Here is a 23,686-nt window from a genome sequence, read left to right as displayed (position 1 = left end):
TGGGCACTCCGGTGAGGTTTCGTAACGCACCCTGAAACCGACAAACCTGTTCGGGCCGCCAGCCAATGGCGACGCTCCCCAGACTCCTTTAGATCCGCCTCCCTCATGGAGTGTAAGCCAATGGGAGATGAACATTGGCTTGAATGGCGGCGCGCGTGGCCAATAGAAGCCGAGGTAGGCGGGACGTGGTCAAATCAGGCTTGGCAAATGTTGAGGGGGGAGGAAGTGAAGGAGCGTGATGCTACAACCTCCTTATAAAGCCGCTCTCTCACGTCCTGCCGTGAAAATTAGCGCCTTACAATTGAGGTCTCATTCACTCGGCAACTCGCGCACACACTTTTGGACCGAACATCAACCGCTACTAACACTACCGCCGCCATGACGTGGAACGACGTTCAGGACATGCTGCGCCGGGCCGAGACGCCTCTCTTCTGGGTCGGCGCCTTCACGGTGGCCTCGCTGCTTGTGTGGATCCTCTACCGGCTTTTCTCCGGCTTCAGGGTGTGGGTGCTGGGCAACGGGCAGCTGCTCTCCCCCCGGCTGGGCAAGTGGGCAGGTGAGTGCCCCCTCCTACTCTTTCCTTACTTCACCTCAACACACCACTTCAAGTGAAGCCAGGTGTGTCTAAACTTCACTTTTGGCGCATGATTATTTTTTTGAAAGGGGATTTTTTTGTGAGCTCAATCAAGGTTGTTGCGGTGGTTGCATAACCGGCAGGTAAGCAGTTGATTGCTTGGCAAGATGACGGCATGTGGTTGAATTTTGTGAGTGGGTTTTCACCTACATTTTGGGTGCTCCACTTTCGCCCCCCCTCCCCTCTCCCCCTCTCCTTTAGCGCACTTTTGAGCCTCATTAACTCATCACAAGCCACATGTGCCTATTTTTGAATAGCTGACCTAAACCTTTAAAAATATAGATTTTCTATATGCCGGGATAGATTGAACGTTAGATGAAAATTTAAGCATATTTTGTGTTATTTTTGCAAGGATGTTCTCGCTGGAATCTCTCCTGCCAGGGTTTGACCCACTTCTGCATGGATGAAAATACTGCGCAGTGTGCCAGTAACAACCCCCCCCCCCCCCCCCCTTTTAGACTCGAAATCCTAATCTAAATATGCTAAAAATGAAGGTGCATTGTTGAATCCTGCGTTAGGGATGACTAATGCGCATTTGTTTTACCCCCTCCCCTTCTATGTCACTGATGTTGCGCACACATACCACTGCACATTGATGAGTCATGCACCCGTTCACCGCTTAGTCATCTTTTGACCATATAGGAATAGTGATCACACACCCTTTGCACCCATCTTTGCAGTGCATTGAGAAAATCAAACGGCACTTGAACACATCTCATTCATTGACTAGGAAATTTATGGCATCATACCTTTTTTAATACGCATAATTAGAGTCTGTACTTGTGATGCGTCTTTCTAAACAATGCGCAAGTCAACCACTTGTGAACAATTGTGTAACCTTTTAATAGTTCTGGGATTGATCACTAAAATAAGCCAGGTTAATTCAAAGTGATGAGTCAGCAGTTTCATGCCATATTTGGTCTCAATTTGGTTCACTTGTCCAATGTGAACACAAAGCTATAATTGGTCTCTTTGCGTCAATTAGGGAAAGTGACTAACACTGGATTTTGAAACATGTGAACCCAAAAAGAAGCCCCCACCCCCTTCTGTAGTCTTAAATTAACTACCCTTGTTTACAGTAAAAACAAAACAAAACAAAACAAAAAAAACAAACACAAAACTGGATTCACTTCAGTTTGCATTCACATTGGTGTCAAGACGTGGGTCTTTTTCTATTCCAAATTCGGTTTATGGTACCACTTTGTATTGACATTGCTCATCCTTGAGACTGTTGTTAGACGTGAACTCTCTGTGTGCTTTTGCTTCAGAAGTGTCAACAGTATTCGCTTAACATTGTATTGACATTCTGGACCAAAACCAGAACTGCATCCTGTTTCAAATAGCTTGTAATGTGGGCAAAATTCTCCTTTTTCTTCTTTTGTTTTTTTTTCTTTCTTCTTTTTAAATGAATAAATATATATAGATATATATTCATGGTCGTGGTCGTTGCCCATATCCTCTTTTTATTTTTTTATTTTAATTATTTTTATTTTTTTGTGACTTTTGTGAACGTGTCGATCCCTTAACCAACACCACTCCCAGAAACCGGCTGAATGCCGCGTGGTGAGCACGGCTGGCAGTTAAGTCCCAGACGGGAAGTCCATTTGAGAAACTTTTACTTGCTGCAACAAGCTCTTTCACCTCAGCTGGTCAGACCAGATGCGCCGGTCGGGCCTGTTGATGTGGCGAACGGCGGGATTTGTCGTCGCGTGTCGTCGTCTCAACCTGTGGGGCACCTTCTGTGAAAAAAAGACCACATTAGGACTATTTAAGCTTGAATAGTTGAGGCTTTTGTAGTTTTCACAGGTGGTGTCCAGAGATCAGCTGGTGGGCTGGGTTGTTCAAAGTACAAGTATAATTGCACATCTTAACACCGTTTTAGTTGAAGTGTCCCAATTAGTGTTGTAAAAGTGTTTGAAAGCTCTGATTGGATTTGAAAGGGAGAACAGTAAGTTGAAAACAATTCCTACTGAATAAATCTTAAAAAAAAAAAAAAAAAAATGCAGAATTTTTCTGTCTTGAAGAGGTAATTGTCCCCTAAATACAGTACTCAATCACAGAGCATGTACAAATATATATATATTTTTTTTACACTCAGTAATGATTGGATTTAAAAGGTACAAAATTTGAAACACAGCCAATTAAAGTAAAAATGCAGATTTTAATGTTTTTAAATGCTAATTTACATTAACATGCTCAATTACAGTGCATTACTTTTAAACATTTATTCCACTCCTTAATGATTAAATTCAAAATATACATTGCTTTCAACAAAAACCACTTATGGTAAAATGGCACATTTGATTAATGCCTTGAACTAAAACTACTATTAATTATTATTAGTGCATTTTATATATGCATCCAGGACTGCACTGGCACAAATAATCGGCCCTGGCAGTTTGACTTGGGCCCGCCGGCCCAGCCCGATTCCTGACCGCACTTGGCTACCACGTAGCTCTACCGCTGATGATTATTGGTTCAGTTTGATCTCAATATTCTAAATGGATGAATCGGCTGGTCCTTGTAAATTGTGGGCCGGTCTCTCTGGGTAAAATGCAAGCAAATAATAATTGAATAGCATCACATCGGCCCTAAAGGACACCGACCCACCAGGCATCTGCCCTGTATGCCAGATGGCCAGTCCAGCTGTATGCACCACAGTATTTACTATTCTGTGCTGATTTGATTTTTAAATCAAATTTTTATTTAAATTTTAAATGCAATTTTTATTCAGTCAAACCTAATCCTATAAATAAAATGTCAGACTTTATGCCTTAAAGTGAAAGTACTCCAAAAATGCTCACTTAAAATGAGTTATTGTGTGAATATATTTTCTACTCTATGTATTCAAAAGTTCAGCACACAAAAACCCTACTCGTGTAAAAAGTAAATTGCGGATTTGAATAATGCCCAAAAATAAAGGTGCCATTACAGTCAGTGTTTTATCGTTTTTTTTTTTTTTTTAATACTCTGAATTAATTAGATGTAAAATATGAACTACTTAAAAAAAAAAGAAGTAAAATGGCACATTTTAATCCCTTACAAAAAGTAAAAGTACACAAAAAAGTTAACGATCTCCCCAAAATACCACATTTTTTTTCCCCCTCTCAAATAAATGAATGGAACTGCTAAGCATATGTTTGTATAGGTTTAAAAGTAAACATTAAACCTTTTTGTTTTGCAAAGCCCCGTTGTCAGCTGTTGCACAACGGTGGCCCCTCATACTGCAGCGCGGTGTCACCCAAATGCCGCTTTTGGTGGGCATGTGGCTGTGAAACCACATTCTGACCTGCAGCTCTTTGCATTCTCCTCAAAGTCTATCCATGTAATTTGCTTCTGAACCACGTCACAAGCCGCATTCCGCAGGCGTCGACTCCACACGGACGTCTTGAAATCTACAAACCTGACGTCAGCCATGAGAACGCATGTGCTTGCTTCTCGTAGTCTTACGACAGGTGGCGGCTTGCTGGTCCAACCGGTTTGTCGGCACGTGCTCAGCCCGTTATGCTGAAATCTGCTCGGCCAAGACTTTTTTTTTTGAGGAAAGGTCAGAGGTTTATTATTGAAATATATACTGTTGTACATGTTGGGGCAATCGAAATTGAATCAAATTTAGATTGTTGGCTTTTCTCTCAATCTTTGAACATTCTAATCGAACAAAGACAATTAATGTGCTAAGTTTCGATTTTTTTTAAACATTATAGATGAAAAATGATGAATTATTCCTGAGTGAAAATGTAAGATGCTTGAATTTCACATGATATTTACTTTGTACAAGGTCATTTTGTACTTGACGAAAATAATAGAGTTCAAAAGTGTTCAACGTGCAGTTCCAATATAAAAGAACCACATCACATTGAATGTACGCTAGCTTAATGCGAGCACAATGCAAGATTCTCTAGGCGTGCTCATGAATCACATTGGTGTAGCGTTGTTAAGACGCTTTAAGCAACACATATTTGAACACAAACAAGGCAGCAACAGACATGATAGATCATATAGTGGCAGTGAAGTCTGCTTTGGCTCCTTACAGTTTTGCTCAACTAGGACTGAACACAGCATTAAAACAAGTGGAATCAGTAGCAAAACCTCAGTGGAACATAGCTAAATCTGTCTGATTGCCAGTTTGTGGTTTTTTTGGGTCCTTCTTAGACACTTAAGTGCTAGCTATTCTGTGCAATCTCAGCCAACGAAGCCCACCTGCACTGGTCATCCCCGGAGCGTCAGCACGAAAGCACAATCATAAGAATTCAAATTGACAGTAGTAGTGGAATGCAATTTTCAGATTGCAAATGCTGCCGTTTGTGGGTGGAGAAAAAAAAACAAGAAACAACTAAAACCTGATCCCCAGGCTTTATTTTATATATATATATATATATATATATATATATATATATATATATTTATATATATATAATTTTTTTCCTACCTGCCGTCAAATGAGGTGTTTGTTCAAAAATTTTTTTTTTTTTTTTTAAGTCATAACAAAAAAGCGGGTATTTCACGCCAAAATATTGTCACCATGCTATCACTGTTAGTTATTTCTAACAAAATATAAAAATACAAATCTAAAATTGCCCCAAAAGTCGCAATTTTTTGCACTATACAATGGGAAAAACACAACTAGAAATTTTGTGAGATTTTTGTTTACCTTTTTACTGTTTATGTATTTATCACAAATTGTCTTTTGAAAAATAGATAAAAAAATCCACTTGAAATATATTGCTGCTATGCAATGAAAAAGGCGTCACTCCAAAATTTTTAAAATTCATTTTAAGAAGTACCTGTATTTAATTTTTGTGCGCCTCATTCCACATTTGCATGCTTTGCATTGTTGTGCTTTTTCCACAGTAAACACATAAACCCAAATTCTATTCATTCCAAAGTACAACCATTTTCTTTTGGACAAGAAAAAAAAAAAACTCAATTCAGAAATATTCTTTTTTTTTTTTTTTTTTTTTTTTTTTTTATCGCAAAGAAAAACAAACCACCAAACTGATGCCATTGATTGACTCCACTCAGCAGCTCTGCATTGAGCAGCAGGGATTTTCCATGGTCATCCCCGTTTTTTTTTGTAGAGCAGGCGACTCCTAGTGGCAGGATTGAGTTTATGCAGGCTGCGTGAGTCAAGGCGGCTTCCCCCATTCACTTTCTCCTGCACACACACTCTACCAGTTCACACTATGAGTGTAAAATATGTCTACATGTGTGTATAAGTGGATGTTTATTTAAAAAAAAAAAAAAAAAAAAAAAATCATGAATAGGATAGATTTCAAAATGCTATCGCCAAACATTACTTGTTGCCATGATGCTTCTTGACAACGTGTTATATAAGAAGGCCAGTGTGTGTTCTGCTGATGTGCGTGTGAGTAAAAACTCCATTATAAGCAAGTCTTGTGACTTTCTTGAGAAAATGGGAGTATTATATAAGAGGCATGCTCGATTCATGTACTTGAATGCGAACGTGCATATATGTGAATGATGATGTGTGCGCGAGGTATATGAATGCCTTTTTAATCCTCATGAATGTGCTTCCCCCAGTTGTGTGTGGGCGGAGAGCGAGAACACCGCTGTTCATGTGCTGAACACGCTCAGCGACACGTGCCACAGCCGGATGCTGGGTTTAAAAAAAAAAAAAAAAAAAGAGAGAGAGAAAAAACTTATGTCGTAGCTTCCCTTTCAACCTCCTCAGCAACACGCGCAGAGTAGGATGGGGAGGCTGAGGATGAGGAGTCGTGCAGCTACAGTATCTTCTCATTCACTTTTTTTTTTTTTGTTTTTTTTTTTCCGCTGCTCTTCACTGTCACCGTGTTCTCCGCTTTTTTTTTTCCTTTTGTGGTGAACCAAAACTAATTGGGACAATGATCAGAGTTACTGTCAAGTTAAAAACACAAAGGCGTGACTGTAAATATGCATGCGAGTGCCGTTTACGAGACATACTGATAATTAGGGTTGTTCCTTCCGATACCATTTTTTGGCCCCCGATACCAGTTTTGCAGTAGCGGCCGATACCGTACCGATACCTAGTTTTTTTTTTTTTTTAATGTGAACAAGCTGCCCTGCCATTGATTCAGAGCATTCAACGCGCCAATAGGATATTTTGGCTCGGCATGCAGTGAACACGTCACATCAGTGGATGTCGTGCACAAGCAAGACACAAGATGCTGCATCCAAAATCCTATATTAGCATTGGAAATAATGGTATCGGCACAGTACTTGTTAGTACTAGCCGATGCCGATACCGCTGTTTTAATGCAGTATCGGGGCCTCACCCGATACTGGTATCGGAACAACACTAGGTGTCGTATTAAAGTATATTACCAAGTGGGCCGCATCGGGAAAATAACGGTATATAACTTAAAAACAAGCCCAGGTTGATCTATTATACTCTGCTGCCACCTGCTGGCCGTTTTTGTAATAACTACCATTGCTTGAAGCATTCTCTTCAGTTTAGAGGCTGGATCAAAGCCTCCTATATGCGCTAGCATAAAAAAACAACAACATATAAATACGACTGAGAGCATGATAATATTTAAAATAGAACGTATTTAAATGTTTTTGGGAGCAAATTAGTTAATGACGTTATAAGGACACTAATCCTTGTCATAGCTATTTGTGTTACCGGTAAGTGAATTTGTGTCGTATTTAACACTTCTATGTCGATTATGATTTAAAAAAAATAAATAAATAATTAAACAAGCCGTAACTTTAAGTTGTGTGTAAAATGACAACATCCAGGACGATTCCCCATACAAGTCGAATTGCTCATCTGAGGACTGCTTGTGAAATTACAAATGTATACGTTTTGATTTTGGATGGCAAGATTGGCATTTGTATTGTGGAAAAATAAAAAATAAAATGTCGCCAATTTCGCCCCCCCCCCCCCCCCCCCCCCGCGTTAACTGAAAATGGTATCGGCCCTCACATTCTTTACCCAAAATTGTTAAAATTCCGAAAACATGGAACTGCCAAATGTGGAGGAATCGAACATATTTACAAATATGTTCCAACGTATTTAAATACTTACAATAAATGCATTCAAACGTATTGAAAGGTTGAACATAATGGCAAGTACGTTCAATTACATTCGTAGTCTAAAAGCGAAAAACATCACAAGTCGTTGCCCTGTGGCATTCTTGGGAAAAGTTTTTAGCATTAAGCGTGCGAATAAGTTTGAACGTACTTGCGATGCATTACAGTTATGACTGGGGGCGGAGCTAGGGCATTACGACAAAGCCAGGACTACTCGATGCCAACTTGGTGACTTTTGCGACCCCTTCTCACAACTAATGGTCAGAAAGAGAAGGAAGAAAAAAATGGTGTCAACCTACAAAGAAAATTTTTATTTTTTTAACATTCTTATGCCCTGCGATTGGCTGGCGGCCAGTTTAGGGTGCACTCCGCCTACTGCCCAAAGCCAGCTGAGATAGGCTCCAGCGACCCTTGTGAGGAATAAGCAGTCAAGATAATGGATGGATGGATAACATTCTTAATTTTTTTTTTCTTTTTTTTTTTTTTTTTTCCCCCACACGTGTGCGTGTGGTGATGTCATACTGCTTTTGAATGTGACCTGACTTCTTATTTTAACACCTTTTGTTGAGGCTGCTCCTTCTTTTGGAACAAGTGCGTCAAAAATAAAAAGCTCAAAGCGCAGTTACTCGTTTATACACTTCACATCTTTAATGACGGTGGGTCCTTTTGTCTGGATCGTTTCATGTTCTGTGCACTAAAACCTCCAAGTTGTTTAGTTTCCTTAAAAATCAGCTCAACTAGTTGAAAGAAATTTACTTTTGCCATTTTTTTTTATGCCCACCCGCCCTTTTTTTTTTCATTTTCTTTTTTTTTTTTTTCCAAGCTATTTTTTGCTGCAGATCCAAATATAGATGCTGGCTCTATCTTGGTTGGCTCTGAAGTACAAGTCCTCAAGCCTCCCTCCTTCCCTATCAAGCTTTATTTTTGTCGACTTTTATATTACCCATGTGACTTTCTCCCTTGCTATTTAAAGAAATATACACATCTGTGTGTGTGTGTGTTTCCATCTTGTGCTGCATCCCTCCCTCCTCCCTTCCTCAGTGTAACGTAGGAGGCCTCTGCTCGTTGATAGGCGAGTTTGGGGTGCGACAGATTACATAACAAGTGCAGGGCATACTAGGACCGCAGTCTCTCCTCACTGAGAATCTTAATTGAGGATTTGCTGGACGCTTATTTTTTTACTACTGTGTCTTTAAGAATGGTGACTGCAACCTTTTTGACATTTATGAATATGTGACACGTTGATAGTTATAGAGGCTATTTATTTTTTACATGAACAATTGTTGCTTTAACATGAGCCAAAAAGACATACTGTACCTAATTTGCCTATATTGCCAGTCTTTGGCACATGTTGCCTTCACTGACCCTCACGCTGGCTGGGACAAACTCCCTCTCGTTACACGGTAACAATTAATGTCAATTATCTTTTTCATTTTTATTTATTTTATTTTAATTGCCATTGTCCAATGAGCTGCATCTAACTTTTTTTTTTGCTATTTTATTTATTTGGTTATTTTTTTAAATCACACCTCCATTGGTTTATATTTGGAAATGACTATTTAAAAAACTAAATAAATAAAATACATACGTGTAGTTTAAATGTCAGTATTGGAGTGCATGGCCGAATTGTTGTTGGAGACAAGCTTGCGGGTGTTTCAACAATGACAAAAGCAGCAACCAAAAAAAAAATTGGAGCAAAAGTGTTGTTTTCAGAAATGTGTGTCCATCATTGATCAATACAAGAGGAAAAAAAAAAAAAAAGGTGACCTTCAGTTACAAAAAGCATCTGATAGGGCTGCGCGATTATGACGAAAATATTAATCACAATCATTTTGGTAAAAATTGAAATCACGATTAGGACGATCATTTATTTTTTTGGTACAAAACAAGAAAATGTTTAAATATAAAATTCTTTGAAACACTAATTATGCAAGTTCCTTTTGGATGAAACAATTTACTAAATTAGATTTTTAAAATCTAAAAAATGTGCAAATGTATAAATTTAAACAACTCAAAATTCGTATAAAAATATATATATTTTTTTATGTTTATGCTGATTTTTGTAATTGTGGAGTATAATAATTGAAATTGAATTTTGATTAATTGCACAGCCCTAACTCCTAATCTACAGGGCTCCCCCACTATATTGCATGTCATCATGAGCTCAAATTTTTTTTGTTTCACAATGCTTACTGTGATGCCCTCGCATGTGGGAAAGGAGAGCCACCAATGTCAGTTCACTAATTAACTTTTGTAGTCATTTATTACATACCGGTAAAACACAATGAGCACAATTACGCAGGAGCACATATTACCCAGACAATTGCGTCATCCCACCAGGCCCCGCCTCTTAAAGGCACATGCAAGTATTTAGCTAATCTAGCAAGTATTGACATTTTATGTTTGCAATTTTGTTGGTGTTTTGATAAGTTTTAATGTCTGCCATTTTTTGCCCCCATCTATTGGCTATCACTAAACTTGTTCAAAAAGGATCTATGATGCATCACTAAGACATTATCGACATTTGATGACATCTTCTCAATATTCTATCATAACAGGCTACCATTAGCTATATTTTTTTTGTTGAATTCCTTCCGTTTGCCATCATGATTCCAAGCGTGCGTGCGCGCGCTGCGCGCGGTGTTTCCCGGCATGCAGCGTGGATGCTGCAGCCCCGGTTGTCGTGGCGATGATGCTGACGGTGACGCTGGTGATCTTGCTTGGTATTCAGGTGCATGCGGCAGGCAAGCATGCAAGGCGGTAGGCGATGGATGGATGAGGGGGGCGGCGTGGGGGTGGGGGTTTAGCTCCCAGACGAGGCAGTCGCTGCTATTTTTACTCCTCCTGCTGCTTTTTTTAGAGCCGCGCCGTAGCGAGAAAGGCAGCGGCCTCTCCTCAGCCCAGGGAGGAAGGATGGAGGTGGGGGGGGGGTGTACAAAAGGCTGGGGGATGTCAATACCTCTGGACGTGACGTGCAGCGCCAAGGCGGCGTTTGCGGTGTAAAAGCGCCCCCGTCAGGCCGCTCTCGCTGCGGTCTGACGAGAGAAAGGTTGCTAAGCGTGATGTGAATGGGAGAACGCACGCTCGGCTGCAAAATCGAATGAGAAAGGGTCAGAGATGTTGGATGTAAATGATGCGGTTTCTAATAAGGTGGTTGACTTGTCAGTCGTTATCATCTCGTATTTGTTGTCTATATTATCCGTGTTATGCTTCATTATGTATAGTTTCAATTAAAACAATGAGAAATGTCTCCATACTGAGTAAATAATCTTGGTGTCCTCCTCCTTCTCAAAGTGTACCAGAACCCACTTCAACTCACGCACACACACGCTGCTGGCAATGCACGCGCACGCACACATGCAACGGTTATCGAGAGAATGGTGCTATTATATAATAGGTGGGAGGAGTGTTGTCATTCATAAGTACAGCACGAGGATATGGAGATGTGCGTGAAAAAGAAGAAGAGGAGGAGGAGGAGGCGGCGGCATCTTTCTGTGGAGGGAAGGGTGAGGTTTTGCTAACGGTGCCGGAGCTCCCTCTGGAATCTCAGCAGCACCCACCAAGAAATGGTTTTGTGAATGGTGCTTATGCATTTGAATGCTTATAGGAAAATGTTTGAAGTAACACTAGGACTAGCTTGGCTGTCAAACAAAGGGTAAAATATTATCTAGCACTGAAGTCTAATTAAAACTACAGTACTCGTGGACTTGTGTCAATTAGTGTAGTTCAAAGCAAACACGGTGAAGGGGCATTTAGCTGTTATGCTGCACACAAATGGATTAAGTTGCCAAGAGAAGTGAAGTTAGCCACAAGTGTAAATGCGAGCCTAGGAGGTGAGACACAGTTGGCGTACATCCCATTTGTGTCCGGTTTATTATAGCCCCTACAGCGATGCAACTGTCACTTTTGCATATTTACAGGGTGTATTTTGTACTTGTTGCCAACATGTACAGGGAGTAGGGATGTAACGATATCCAATTATCACGATATGAACGTCACGATAGGATAATTATCACGATATTGTGGGGAGATTGGCGATACAGTAAAAGATCACAATATTGTTAAAAAGAAAAGAGCTCATACTAAAAAAAACAGTATAGTGATTTTGTACATAGAAACAACCTACAATCTCTAATAACACTTAATGCACACACACATTGACTTCCTCCACAGTCCACATACAGTATTGACTCAGTTCACTTATTACATAACCCCTAATCTGACCTTTAGCATAGATCAATCAGAGAAGGGCCAAAACATGTCTTGAGAAAATTAAACCACTAAAAAACTAGCCACCAGAGGATGCTAGAACTGCACAAATGGAAATCAATGACTTTTATTTATTTATTTATTTATTTTAAACAGAAATGCTGCTTTTAATATTGTGACCTTACGACGATATATTGTGGAAGTTTTAATATCACGATATTTCCGGTTCATCTTTTTCTGGGGAAGCATGTCAAGCTCCAGGTGGAGGCTCAGGATAGAGCAAGAATGCTACCTGTCCCTAAGGCTCACCTTCTCTGGGTAAGATTGTGAAGCTCCAGGGCTGTTACAAAAATGCAGTGCACCTTTTGTGGTCATGAAAAGCTTGAAATCAGAGTATTTTGTACTACTGAACATACCTTGTGCGATATTCAATACTATCCGGGTTGGTGTTCCCTTTTTCTGTCGTGCTTGCTGATTGGTTATTACAGAGTCAGAATATTTTCGTGAGCAGCCAGTACTTCTTATTTTTATTTTTTTTTTGGATCTCTTACTTCTCATTTATGGGCATTTAAAACTGTGCTTCACCAAGTATTGCATCATTCGTCACTCCGCAGCTCATTGCGCTTCTTGCCAATTTGGAAGCTGCCAAAAGTGACATCAGTCTATTAGCCCCGCCCCGCCCCTGATCACCTGGCATGCTTGACATGCACTCGTGCGCATACTGACTCTTCATGACAGATGACGTGCGCCTCGAAAATATCTTCGTGTTTTATCCATTTTATTTTGAAATATTTACAATTTGCTTTTATTGCGTTAATGTTTACAATTTTTGCTCCATTTAGTAGCCACAGTATCAGACACACATTTCCAGTCCAATGCAAATGAGCTGTATTAAAACAAATTAAGTTTATCAAGATAATCAAATCGGATAATATTATTATCGATTATTTGTGGATTCATTTTGACACCTCTAGACATAACGAGTCTGTTAATCCCACACTTATTTGGGTCTCCTCCTTCCCCTGTGCTGTGCATTGGTATGGTCCGCTCCCATTGATGTTTTTTGTGCCGGAGTGTTTCATTCTTAACATCGAGGACGATATGAAGGGGAGGGGGGTGACGACGAAAGATATAAAAATAAATTTCGCTCGCCTTTTTCACTTTTTGACTTTGTGCTACTCTCGCTCGCCTTTCTCCCTCCCTCCATCCCTCCGTCTCTCTATTCCGTTTCTCCTTCACACGCTCCTTCTCCTGCTTCGCTCCACTTCTATTTTTAGACGCCCCCAGGATCCCTCCGCATCCCGCCAGCCCCTCCTCCTCCTCCTCTTCGTTCGTTTGTCATCGCTCCCTCCCTCTCGTCTCCTCTCCTCTCTCGCCCGTTGCCAGAGAATGTCCTCTATGCCGCCATTAATCTTTCATCAACTGATCATAGATGCGTTGAGCACACGATCATGTGCATCAGCTTTCTATTTGAGTGTTTGTGTCGCATCATTATCATCAAATTCATCAATTTGAGGATTGGTAGGCACACTTGGTGTCTGTCCGCTACGGTTTAGTTTGTCTAAAGCGGTGTTTGACAAACATGTGGAACGCCGAGCATTAGTGGTTCCCACGAAAACCTCAAATGGTCCATTTTTAGTGCCAGTAACGATTTACCTGTATTTAAGTTCCAAGCACATGAAATGGAACACTATTCTCATCTGAAAGTTCAGATTCAGGCATTCAGGTTGCGAATGGCGTTGGTGTAATGTTGATGTAGAGGGAGGCGCTTGTTTTTCTGCATGTTTTTGCATGTTTTTCTGATACTAGTGAAATCCACACTGTAGCCTTTTTGGACCCGCCATTTAATCTCAAACACCTCCCAAAATTCTCGTCATAGCAGCGGTACTAGGCGGCACTACCTTACCATATCCAACAGATGGCGCAGTGGAGAAACAAGTGTTACCCTGCCTTCACGTGCTATGGGAAAGATGGACGTTACCGCTCTGAAACTCCTAATTACGACCGAGTTCTGTTCACGTGATTTTGTTGTTTCTAGCAAAATTGTGTATGCTACGCAATTGTGTAGATTCTAAAACGGCCTGCTGTGCTAGCAGACGTTAACGCCCTTATAAGTGTTAATATTTCTTGCCATTCACAAATCCTTGTGAGGTCTCGCCATGTTGAAAGATAAAAAGTTAGGAAACTCAGGTATCAAAATAAATTCCCAGTTCTCCAGTAGAAAATACCACATGAAGTTCACGTGCAATTTTCTACTTGACATGTGGTATTTAGCATCATTACGTTACCACATGAAGGCAGCATAAGTTGCATACCAACAAGCAGGAATCTTGTTTCAGAATTAGTTCATTTAATTATGCTTGTCCTAAGTTAACCCTTGTAGAGCTACTGCATGCAGTATTTTGTTTTGGTTGACTCCTCACGTTTGTTTTCCTGTTGTGGGACATGAATGACTTCTGCGTAGCAACAAACAACCATGCTGTTCAATGAAAGTCACATTTGTAGTATGGAAAGCATGTTAACTGTGTAGAATCCCACTCTGTTATGCTTCTGTTACCTTGTGGGTATGATAGCGATCTTAACTTGTTGGCTATGCTAAGTTTCCATGTTGTTTTCACCATTCAAATTCCAAGAGTCCACTGTATGCTGTCAAAACGCTGTTGTAGTTCGTTCGTAAAGGTATTGGTGAGGTGCTTATATATGGTTTATAACACTACATATAATTTCTCGCTTGAGCCCATTCTGTTTGCTTGGCTAATGTTAGCGCTTTTAGCTCACATGCTATGTTAGCTTGCTACCTGGCGGTGAATGCTTGCTCTGCTAATTTCAGTTAGCTTGTTTATACCATTTCACACGCCATTGTTGTTAGCTTGTTGTTAGCACAAAATGAGATGGCTAGCGCAACATTTTGGTGTTAACGTATACAGTTTAATTCTCTTTTGTTTCACAGTAAATGTCCACTGTAGCGACAAACGGTTTTAGTCTGCTCTCCTTGGCTGTTGTCTTTTTGTGAGGCGCAAAAGATTTTTCCACAAAAATTCTGCCTAGCAACATGCGGCCAAGCCTTGGGATAGGTGTGAATTCCACTTTTTCAGTAATTATTTAGGTGATAGTTTCTACACTGTGCTGTACTGTAAATTGCACAGGTATTTTGCGTCATGAGAGAAACTGTTCCCCAAGTTTCGTTGACTTAACACCCATCCCCGACCATGATCCCACTTGCATTGTGCGCCGTGATCCCGCTAAGCTTTGGAAAGCTGCTCCCGTCCACCTGTGATGACAACATGCGTCTTATCTACAAACATCGGCATTGTGTCACAGGGAATCTCCGTCACATTGGAGCTTAGCCAGCGCTCACTCGCCACGACAAGCGGTCCAACCTGAAGTTGTCGTCGGGGTGGGGCCATAAATGAGGTTCACGTTTTTGTCTGCGTTGCAGTCAACCAGCACGGGGCGGCCATGTTGCTGACATCACGCTACACTGCAGGGTTACGAAGAGTTCAGCTATTATATTATAAAATTAGCTAATTTTGCATTATGTTAACTCATTAGCTCCCAAAGACGTATTTATACGTTTTTTTGTTTTTAAATGATAGAGCATACAGAAGGCTTTGATGCAGCCGCTGAACTGAAGAGAATGCTTGAATCAAAGGTAGTTATTACAAAAACGGCCAGTAGGTGGCAGCAGAGTATAAGAGATCAACTGGTGCCATGTTGCAAAAAGCTCTTTTCCCCAGTTTTAAACAGATTTGTGAAAAACTATATTACGATGCTAATTGCTGCAAAACGGAAACATAAAAATATACTTGCTAAACCTTTTGTTAGGTTCCATGTTTTTATAAAATATAGAACACAATATTCTGTGGGCCTTGCAAAATCAGTCAAAATCCAGTAAAACAGCTGGGAGTGAATGAGTTAAAAAATGACGCATAAAATCAATAAGTCAAGGACAGAATTAATTAATTAAAAAATATTAAAATTATTAATCTAATTTATTTGGAGATGTTCATTACAAATGATAATAAAATAAAAGGATGCAGTCAAATCTTTAATTACGTCAGGCATTGTTACTATTTTCAATAACTAGATGACCCTCCGTCAAACATTATTGCACACCTCATTCATTCACTTCCTCAGATTTTAACTGACCATTTTGCTTCCTTAGTACTATACTCATTGCTCGGAATGTCTATCAATCAACATATTGCCCTAAAACTCATAACTGACCTCTAGCCTTCCTTCTCTGCCCTGTTTAGTTGTGACGGGAGCCACTGATGGAATCGGGAAATCCTACGCGGAGGAGGTGAGTATTGAAAACACTTTTACCCCTTTTCTTAAAAAAAAAAAAAAAAATCTATATATATTTGACTTTCTTTGACAGAGAGGCTGTGACTCATGCGTACAGCACAGGTAGCACAGGGTTTACTCGTATGCCACAGCCACTCTATACATATTTCTTCTCTTATACAAACAGCGTGTGTGTAATGACTTTTAAACATTTAGTTCCATGCTAGTGGTGCATATTGTGGCGCCTCGTGAAGGCACATGCATGTACATACACACACTACACTACGTACAGTACTTTCTATATGTTCTATGTTCGCAGTTATTTATTTTTTTGTGTTGAGATATGTTGATGCATTTATAAAAGAATTGTGGCAGGTGTGCAACTATTTGAAAAAAAGTGTTTGTATTTTATTATTTTATTTGGTCTTGCTACGGTATATTGCGGATTTCCACCTACATATTATCTGTGTGCCAGCACATAACCCCACAATAAATGGGAGTTTACTGCTTAGTTTTAACAAGGTTTCCCCAACCTTCTATTTCATGGCTATTTCTAAAATCATTATTTAATTAGGGATGTAACAGTAAGCGCGATATTGTGATATTAAAACTGCCACAATATCGTCGTCGTCATGTTGACGATATTTAAATGCAACACATCTGTGAAAAAAGTCGGGTTGATTTTCATTTGTGCAGTTCTAGCACCCTCTAGTGGCTAGTTTTTTTTTTAAATTTTTTTTATTTTTTAAATGCAGTTTAATTTCATTAGGGATGTTTTGGCCCTTCTATATTTAAAAACTACACTAACTGTGGATGAACAGTAAACATAATATGCCTGTGAATCACGTCAATATGTGGAGGAACTCGGTGTGTGTGCATTAACAACATAACATAATAATAATAATAATCATAATAATATGTACAAAAACACAAAATTGTGTTTTTTTTTGTTTTTTGTTTTTACAATATTGTGACCTTTTTTTAAATATCGTCAACCTCCCCACAATATCGTGATAATATTGTATCGTGACATTTGGATACCGTTACATCCCTATATTTAATAGGGGGTCAAGCGATTAAAATTTTTAATCGTAATTAATCGCATGACTTCATAGTTTTCATAGTCTTGTGAACATAAAAGTGGTGGGGGAAAAAAAACTAATAGAAATGTCTCCATCTTTTGTGATACAATAATTTCCCAATAATTCATAAAAGTGAGTTAAAATTAAAAAATGTCCTTTACAGTAAAACATGAGTGTGATGATTTGTTTGAGGTCATTTTTTCTGCCACGAGATGGCATAATTGCATTAACAGCGCAGTCCACTTTTCATATTAAGAGCTATCTAATCTTTTACATGAAGTAACTTGTGAAATTCTGCACATTTTTAAAATTGTAAAATACAACTTGACCTCATTCTCCACAAATTATTTAACCTTTTAACTCTCATCTTTGACCCTAAATCTCCACTTTGAAGGTGTTTTCTGTGTTTAAAAGATTGATCGTAACCTGACATGTTTTGCTTCCAGCTTGCTCGTCGGGGTTTTGCCATGGTGTTGATCAGTCGCTCCCAACACAAGCTGGATGACGTGGCCAGGTCACTTGGTAAGTGTGCAACTTTGACCAACACCATCATATCGAGATTGGAAATAATCTGGTTAATTTGACATTCAGCTTCATTTGGGGTGTTTCTGCAATAATTGCCCTGGACTTCCATCATCTGCTTTTAAAGAGTCTTTTGGACATGCAATGACATAATAGTTTACTTTGTTGGTCTGCAGCGCCCTCTGCTGTTCAATTCTAACACTGCAGTAGGAACCTAATGGGCACGACGATTCTGATTGTCTTGACTAATTGCTAAGAAATTCCACAATGTAAATGTTAGCGATGAATACAGAGAAACTAAATTCTTCCTTACTTTCTGCCAAAGAGGACCAGTTTGGCGTGGAGACAAAGACCATTGCGGTGGACTTCGGCAAGACCAACATTTATCCGTCCATCAAGGCGGGACTGTCAGGCTTGGAGATCGGGGTCCTTGGTAGGCAAGAAATATTTACTTGAATTGTTTGTTTTAATTTCAGACAGTGTTGGTTTTGTCGTACATGTACTGAAGGCCCACTCTGTTTTATTTCTTCAGTACTACCAACAATGTTCATGGGCCAATGTGGTTTACTTACATGTTTAACGATTTTTTATTTATTGTTTTAAAAGAGACCATTTGAAAATCTAGGATTTTCCTCCAGACACAAAATTGTTTATATGCAAAAACAATGTACAAATTGGATATTACCGCCCCCCTATGTAATCCCCTTGTGTCAATAATTTTTAATGCGTTCTGTAAAAAAATAAAATAAAATACAAAAAAAGAAAAAAAATTAGAAAAGTAAGCACAAGGCAATTTTGAAAGTATTTTTTCTGCAGGTAAAATAAAATAATATATGATAAAGAAGAACCCCCCCCGCCCCCCCCCCCCAAAAAAAACAACAAAAACAAACAAACAAATTTAAAAACATTTTGTACGGTTAAAAAAATAAAAAAATAACAGAACAAGAAGGTGTCCAATTATTTTTTTAAGTTGTTAGGTCATGTACAAAAATGTACAGCGAGTCAGTTGTTGAGCAATGCATTACATCACTGTGTATGAGACTTATTTATTTATTTTTGGGATGGTGATTATGTACTACTATACAGTCAATTTCACTTGTAGCTTGTGTGAAAAGAACACTTAAAGAACTTAATCCTTGTTTTAAATCCAGTTGCTCGAGTGGTTGTTCTGAGGTGTGGCTGACTGGATAGTTTCTCTTCTTTGCTTCTACTGCCCCCTTGTGGGCGCTTATAGTATGACGTTCACATGTGACACTTTTTATAGGTACATAAATTGAATGAATCTCCCCCTTTTTTTTTTTTTTTTTTGGTTAACAGTCAATAATGTTGGTGTGTCCTATCCATACCCCGAATACTACCTCCATATTCCAGATCTGGACAATGTAAGTCTGACTTCTTTTTAGCTTTTGTTTTGATAAAGCATATTTTTACCATTCCGTGCCAAATGTGCGTTTCAGTTCATCACCAACATGATCAACGTCAATATGACTTCAGTGTGCCAGGTAATGGATCCATTTCAAGCTCCATGTAAATGCAATTGTTGCTCCTCTACTGCTGCTGCTGCTTCTTCTTCTTTGGTGATACCTGCAGTGCCTCGCTCGTTCCCAAAGCAACGGTGGACTACACCAACGCCGTCTGCACCCGCCACCCACCCACGCATATCTCCCTCCTTTCCCACACTCTCTACCTCTACTCTGTTTTCTAATTCTTTATCCCTGTCAGGCTCCTACATGTGTTTTATAAGCTTTTACACACTAACTTGTGTCTGTCGTCCAACAGATGACCCGCTTGGTGCTGCCTGGAATGGCTGACAGGTGAGTTTCATCATTTTTTTTTACATTTTTTTTTCAATATTAATACAAGTAAGAATCTGTTAGATATGAAGTATGAGCGAGTCTTTCCCCGCCATGGCGGCTTCCTTTTGTTCACAAATGCTGACAAGCTTTCAATTCACACAAAGTGCCCTCCCCGCCACGATTGGTCTGGCATGTGGTCACATGACCGGCCGCGGCCAATGCCGTCGCAGGCACATTTTGGAGCCGTGTGAGGCCCGAGCGTTTCTGTTTCTCTCTCGCGCTCTCTCTCTCTCTCTCTCGCTCTGACTACATCGCTGCAGCAACAGGTTGCCATGGCAACGCACATTGCCACTGCGTGTGTGTGTGTGTTTGAGAGGGCAGACGAAGGGTTCCCTGGGAAATTGTTGATGCGATTTGATCCAAAAATAGATTCATAGAACAGGTTTGAACACTTGAAGCTGCTTCATGTGAATACATTTTCTTCAATTAAAAAATACCTTAGTAAAATTATTATTATTATTATTATAGGTTTATTTCAACTTTATTTTTTGTAGCTTTTTTTAATTAGCCAGATTGATCCTGAGCACACATTTTTAAAGGGATACTTCACTTATTTGGTCCATTATAGCAATAAAAAGTTAATATTTTGTCTAGAATTAATTTGATACTTTAATTATTTTTCACATACAATTAGTACCTTTTTAAAAACACATTTTGCAACTTGCCGTCGACTGAAAATGACATATTACAAGGGCTCAGGTAACCAATCACTGCTCACCTTTTTTGTCGGTTTGGTCATGTGACATTCACAAGCTGAGCTGTGATTGGTTACCTTGGAGCCCTTGTGATGTCATTTTCAGTCGACAGCAAGTTGCGAAATGTTTTTAAAGGTACTAATTGTGCATAGAAAAGTAATGAAAATATCAAATTTATTAGAGGCAAAATATTAATGTGTGCCTGCCAAAAGTGGCTAAATAAGTAACGTATCTCTTTAATGTTTGCTGTTAAATTTACCACAATTTTCCAGACATTTGCTTTTTAATTTTTTTCAATTGAACATAAGTTTGTTATAGATTATAATGTAATATCATACATTTAAAATGGTATCAAATTTATTTTTACCCAAATAAAAATGGCAAATGTCAAAAATGCATCCAAATGACAAATTTTTTTTTTTTTTCTTTTTCTTTCCCTTAAATATTCTTGATTTTTCATTGTACCTGCTATTATATGCATTTTACTGTTGAGTAAATTGAATTCTACATTATTTGATTGATTTAATACCATAACATTGTAAAGGAAACATATTTGGAATCTTCGACTCAAAAATGAATAAACGTTGTAAAAGCTCCCACAGGACGGTCATCTCAGCCAAGTATGAGGGCGTTTGTGATGGCAAAATGACTTATTGAATTTACCGTTTACAATCTGGATGAAAAAAAATAAACAGATTGTGCTGCTGTTGCTTCAATGATGAGATGTGACGTTGTTGTACCCGGAGTTGGCTGGATGTCTGTTGCGTTTGTGTCACCACAATGCAGGCTGTTTTGTTGTCTCCTGCCTCATTCTGCTTGCACAAACAGTTGGGCAACTAAACTCCATATTGCAATTTGTTTTGCTCTTGATGTTTCAGATCCAAAGGCGTGATCCTAAACATCTCCTCGGCCAGTGGCATGTACCCCGTCCCTCTGCTCACCATCTACTCTGCCACAAAGGTTGGCGAGTCATCCTCATTCCAGTCATCTGAAGCCGAAATGATTACAATTTCCCACCAAGATGGTTAATTTCATCTCCCCTTATTTATTCCCTTCCACAACAGGCCTTTGTGGATTTCTTCTCCCGTGGCCTCCAGGAGGAGTACAGGCGTCAGGGCATCATCATTCAGGTAAGGCTGCTCTCGCTGTCTCTTTTTCGCTCTCTTTCAAAGGTTTTAAAATAGTGATCTGAATCAATTTTTGCTCCGTTGTCAAGGAATCTTGTCAAAAAACTTTGTATGTCAACATTCTGCTATTTTTCGCAACTGCTTTTGTCACTCTTGTGACACCTGGTGTTCATAGACAGTACTGCACATTTTACTTCTGCCTCCCCTCATGTCAACACACCTCGATCAAATGTTGCCCAACATGTGAACCGCACCTGTCAGTGCACAAACATATTTAAACTCGTAATCTGGTAATCCAAACGCAGACAACTGTTGTAAACCTGTTTTGTTATTGAGCCGTTTTGAGGGCGTATTCTGACTTCCCGTGCGCGCATCCTCCCACAGAGCGTGCTGCCTTTCTTCGTGGCCACCAAGATGACCCGCATCAGGAAGCCCACCTTGGACAAGCCCACCCCGGAGCGCTACGTGGCCGCCGAGCTCAACACCGTCGGCTTACAGAGCCAAACCAACGGATACTTCCCGCACGCAGTCATGGTAAGAAGTACAAATTACAAGCTTCATATTCATTCCTTGACCAAGCTCGCCACTTTCACTCTTACGTATACGGTATTGTTTCCATTTTCCTCCACCCATCAGGGCTGGGTGACCACCAAGCTGGTTCCCATCGGCATCGTCATCTTCCTGGGAGCGCGCATGAACCGCCTCCAGCGTACGGGGTACCTGCACAGGAGGAAGATGCGCGAGATTAAGAACGGAACCGGCTTGAAGACGGATTAAGAGCGGCAATGTGACCCGAACGCAGTATTTAATGAAGTGTTCGCGTGCGTGAGTGCGAGTGCGAGTGCGAGTGCGTATGGGCTCCCTTTTGGGTTGGGAGTCCTATTGGAGAACTTGGGCGTGTGAGTTTGTGTGTTCTTGAAAAACCTTCATTAAAAAAAAAAAAAAAAGGACATGACTTACTTGAGATTAGTTGCTACTGCCTCGAGAGAGAAAAAAAAAAAAGATTAAAAAAATAATAATTAAACAGTAGTTTGTTAAACCCTGCTGTTATAAGCAGTGGAAAATGGTGGTGGGCTTTTTTTTAATGTTATATATATATGGTGTAGATACATATATATGTAAAGTTATTTATTTTAGATTTGTATTAGACCACACACACACAACCTGATGCTTTAAGACTCGTTAAGTCGTGCTTCTTATGACAAGCCTCTGAACCTGCCCGTCCAGTCGCATGCAATGAAGTGTTGTGACACTATTTATTATGAAGCCATGTGGTGGGATCCTGTTACCAACAAATGTATCACTGTTTTTTTGTTTGTGTTTTTTGTTTTGTTTGGATTGACAAGCTACACAGAAGTGCCTTCCTCCGGTCATTGATGCTGGAATTACATGGGAACAACACATTTTGCCTTTATTTCCACGTGTCCCATTTTGGTGTGCTTCCATGTCAACGGACAACAATGTTCCATGTTAAGCCTTTCACATTGACTGCTTCACAGATATTTTTTCAGCAGTGACGGTCCGAGTTAGGTGTATGCAATGTTTTCATGAGTGCCTCTCGGCTGTCAGCAGTCTTTTTTTTTTTTTTTTTTTTTTTTTTTTTTAAATGCTTTATATTTTTTCACTGTATTTGTAATATGCACTGTTTACGTCTGATTGTAGCTTATTTTTGCTACTGTTTGTTAATAAAAGTACACATTTGACAGTTGGGGTGATTTTCTTTCACGTTTGCTCTCTCATTACGGTATATCATGTCTGTGAATATTCTCATTCTTCCAGGGTTTTTTTTTCTCCCCATTCCAAAGATAATTTAAACTCAATAATTCTGCTTCCAACAAATGAACAAAAACTGTTTTGGCTTTGAGGAATGCGCTATATAAATAAACATGACTTGACTTGAGGCTCCACAACCTTTTTACAACTAATAGAAATATTAATGCATAGTTTCCACTCTTGTCCTTTTCAATCAGAATTGTCATTGCATTGTAATTATTGCACGAGTCACTTTATTTTATACTGATGACTTTCTGCATCATTTGCACAACTGTCATTGTAGTAATTCTACAGCACTAATGGTAAACCTATCACCTTTTTTTAAAAAAAATTTTTTATTTTTTTTTTTACTTTGTTTGCAAAAAGCACTTTGATCAGAAGTGTAAAGGGAAAAACAATGTAATGATTTTTTTTTTTAAGGGGTCACGGAATCAGCTGGTTTCAGCAACCTTGGGCACTTGGCAGTCCC

At 39.5% G+C, this 23,686-nt stretch overlaps 1 protein-coding gene across 1 annotated transcript; it reads left to right on the top strand.

The window, feature by feature from the left end:
* The first annotated feature begins 122 nt into the window (after positions 1–122).
* On the top strand, positions 123–23,147 carry hsd17b12a (hydroxysteroid (17-beta) dehydrogenase 12a). Its single transcript, XM_077517095.1, has 11 exons — positions 123–556; positions 16,132–16,178; positions 17,691–17,766; positions 18,092–18,199; positions 19,084–19,148; positions 19,224–19,268; positions 19,546–19,580; positions 21,196–21,277; positions 21,382–21,447; positions 21,829–21,978; positions 22,081–23,147. The coding sequence occupies exons 1-11, from the start codon at positions 379–381 to the stop codon at positions 22,219–22,221; spliced, it is 993 nt and encodes a 330-aa protein (XP_077373221.1). The 5' UTR covers positions 123–378; the 3' UTR covers positions 22,222–23,147.
* Positions 23,148–23,686: the final 539 nt, after the last annotated feature.

The sequence above is a fragment of the Festucalex cinctus genome, chromosome 3 (genome assembly GCF_051991245.1).
Source record: "Festucalex cinctus isolate MCC-2025b chromosome 3, RoL_Fcin_1.0, whole genome shotgun sequence".
Taxonomy (NCBI): Eukaryota; Metazoa; Chordata; class Actinopteri; order Syngnathiformes; family Syngnathidae; genus Festucalex; species Festucalex cinctus.
This window is presented reverse-complemented; position numbering and strand designations above follow the sequence as displayed.

Coding starts and splice junctions, on each gene's coding strand:
- hsd17b12a (XM_077517095.1), top strand. CDS start 379: ATGACGTGGAACGACGTTCAGGACATGCTGCGCCGGGCCGAGACGCCT. Junction 19,269..19,545: donor ATATGACTTCAGTGTGCCAG/GTAATGGATCCA, acceptor GTCGTCCAACAG/ATGACCCGCTTGGTGCTGCC. Junction 21,278..21,381: donor CCATCTACTCTGCCACAAAG/GTTGGCGAGTCA, acceptor CTTCCACAACAG/GCCTTTGTGGATTTCTTCTC.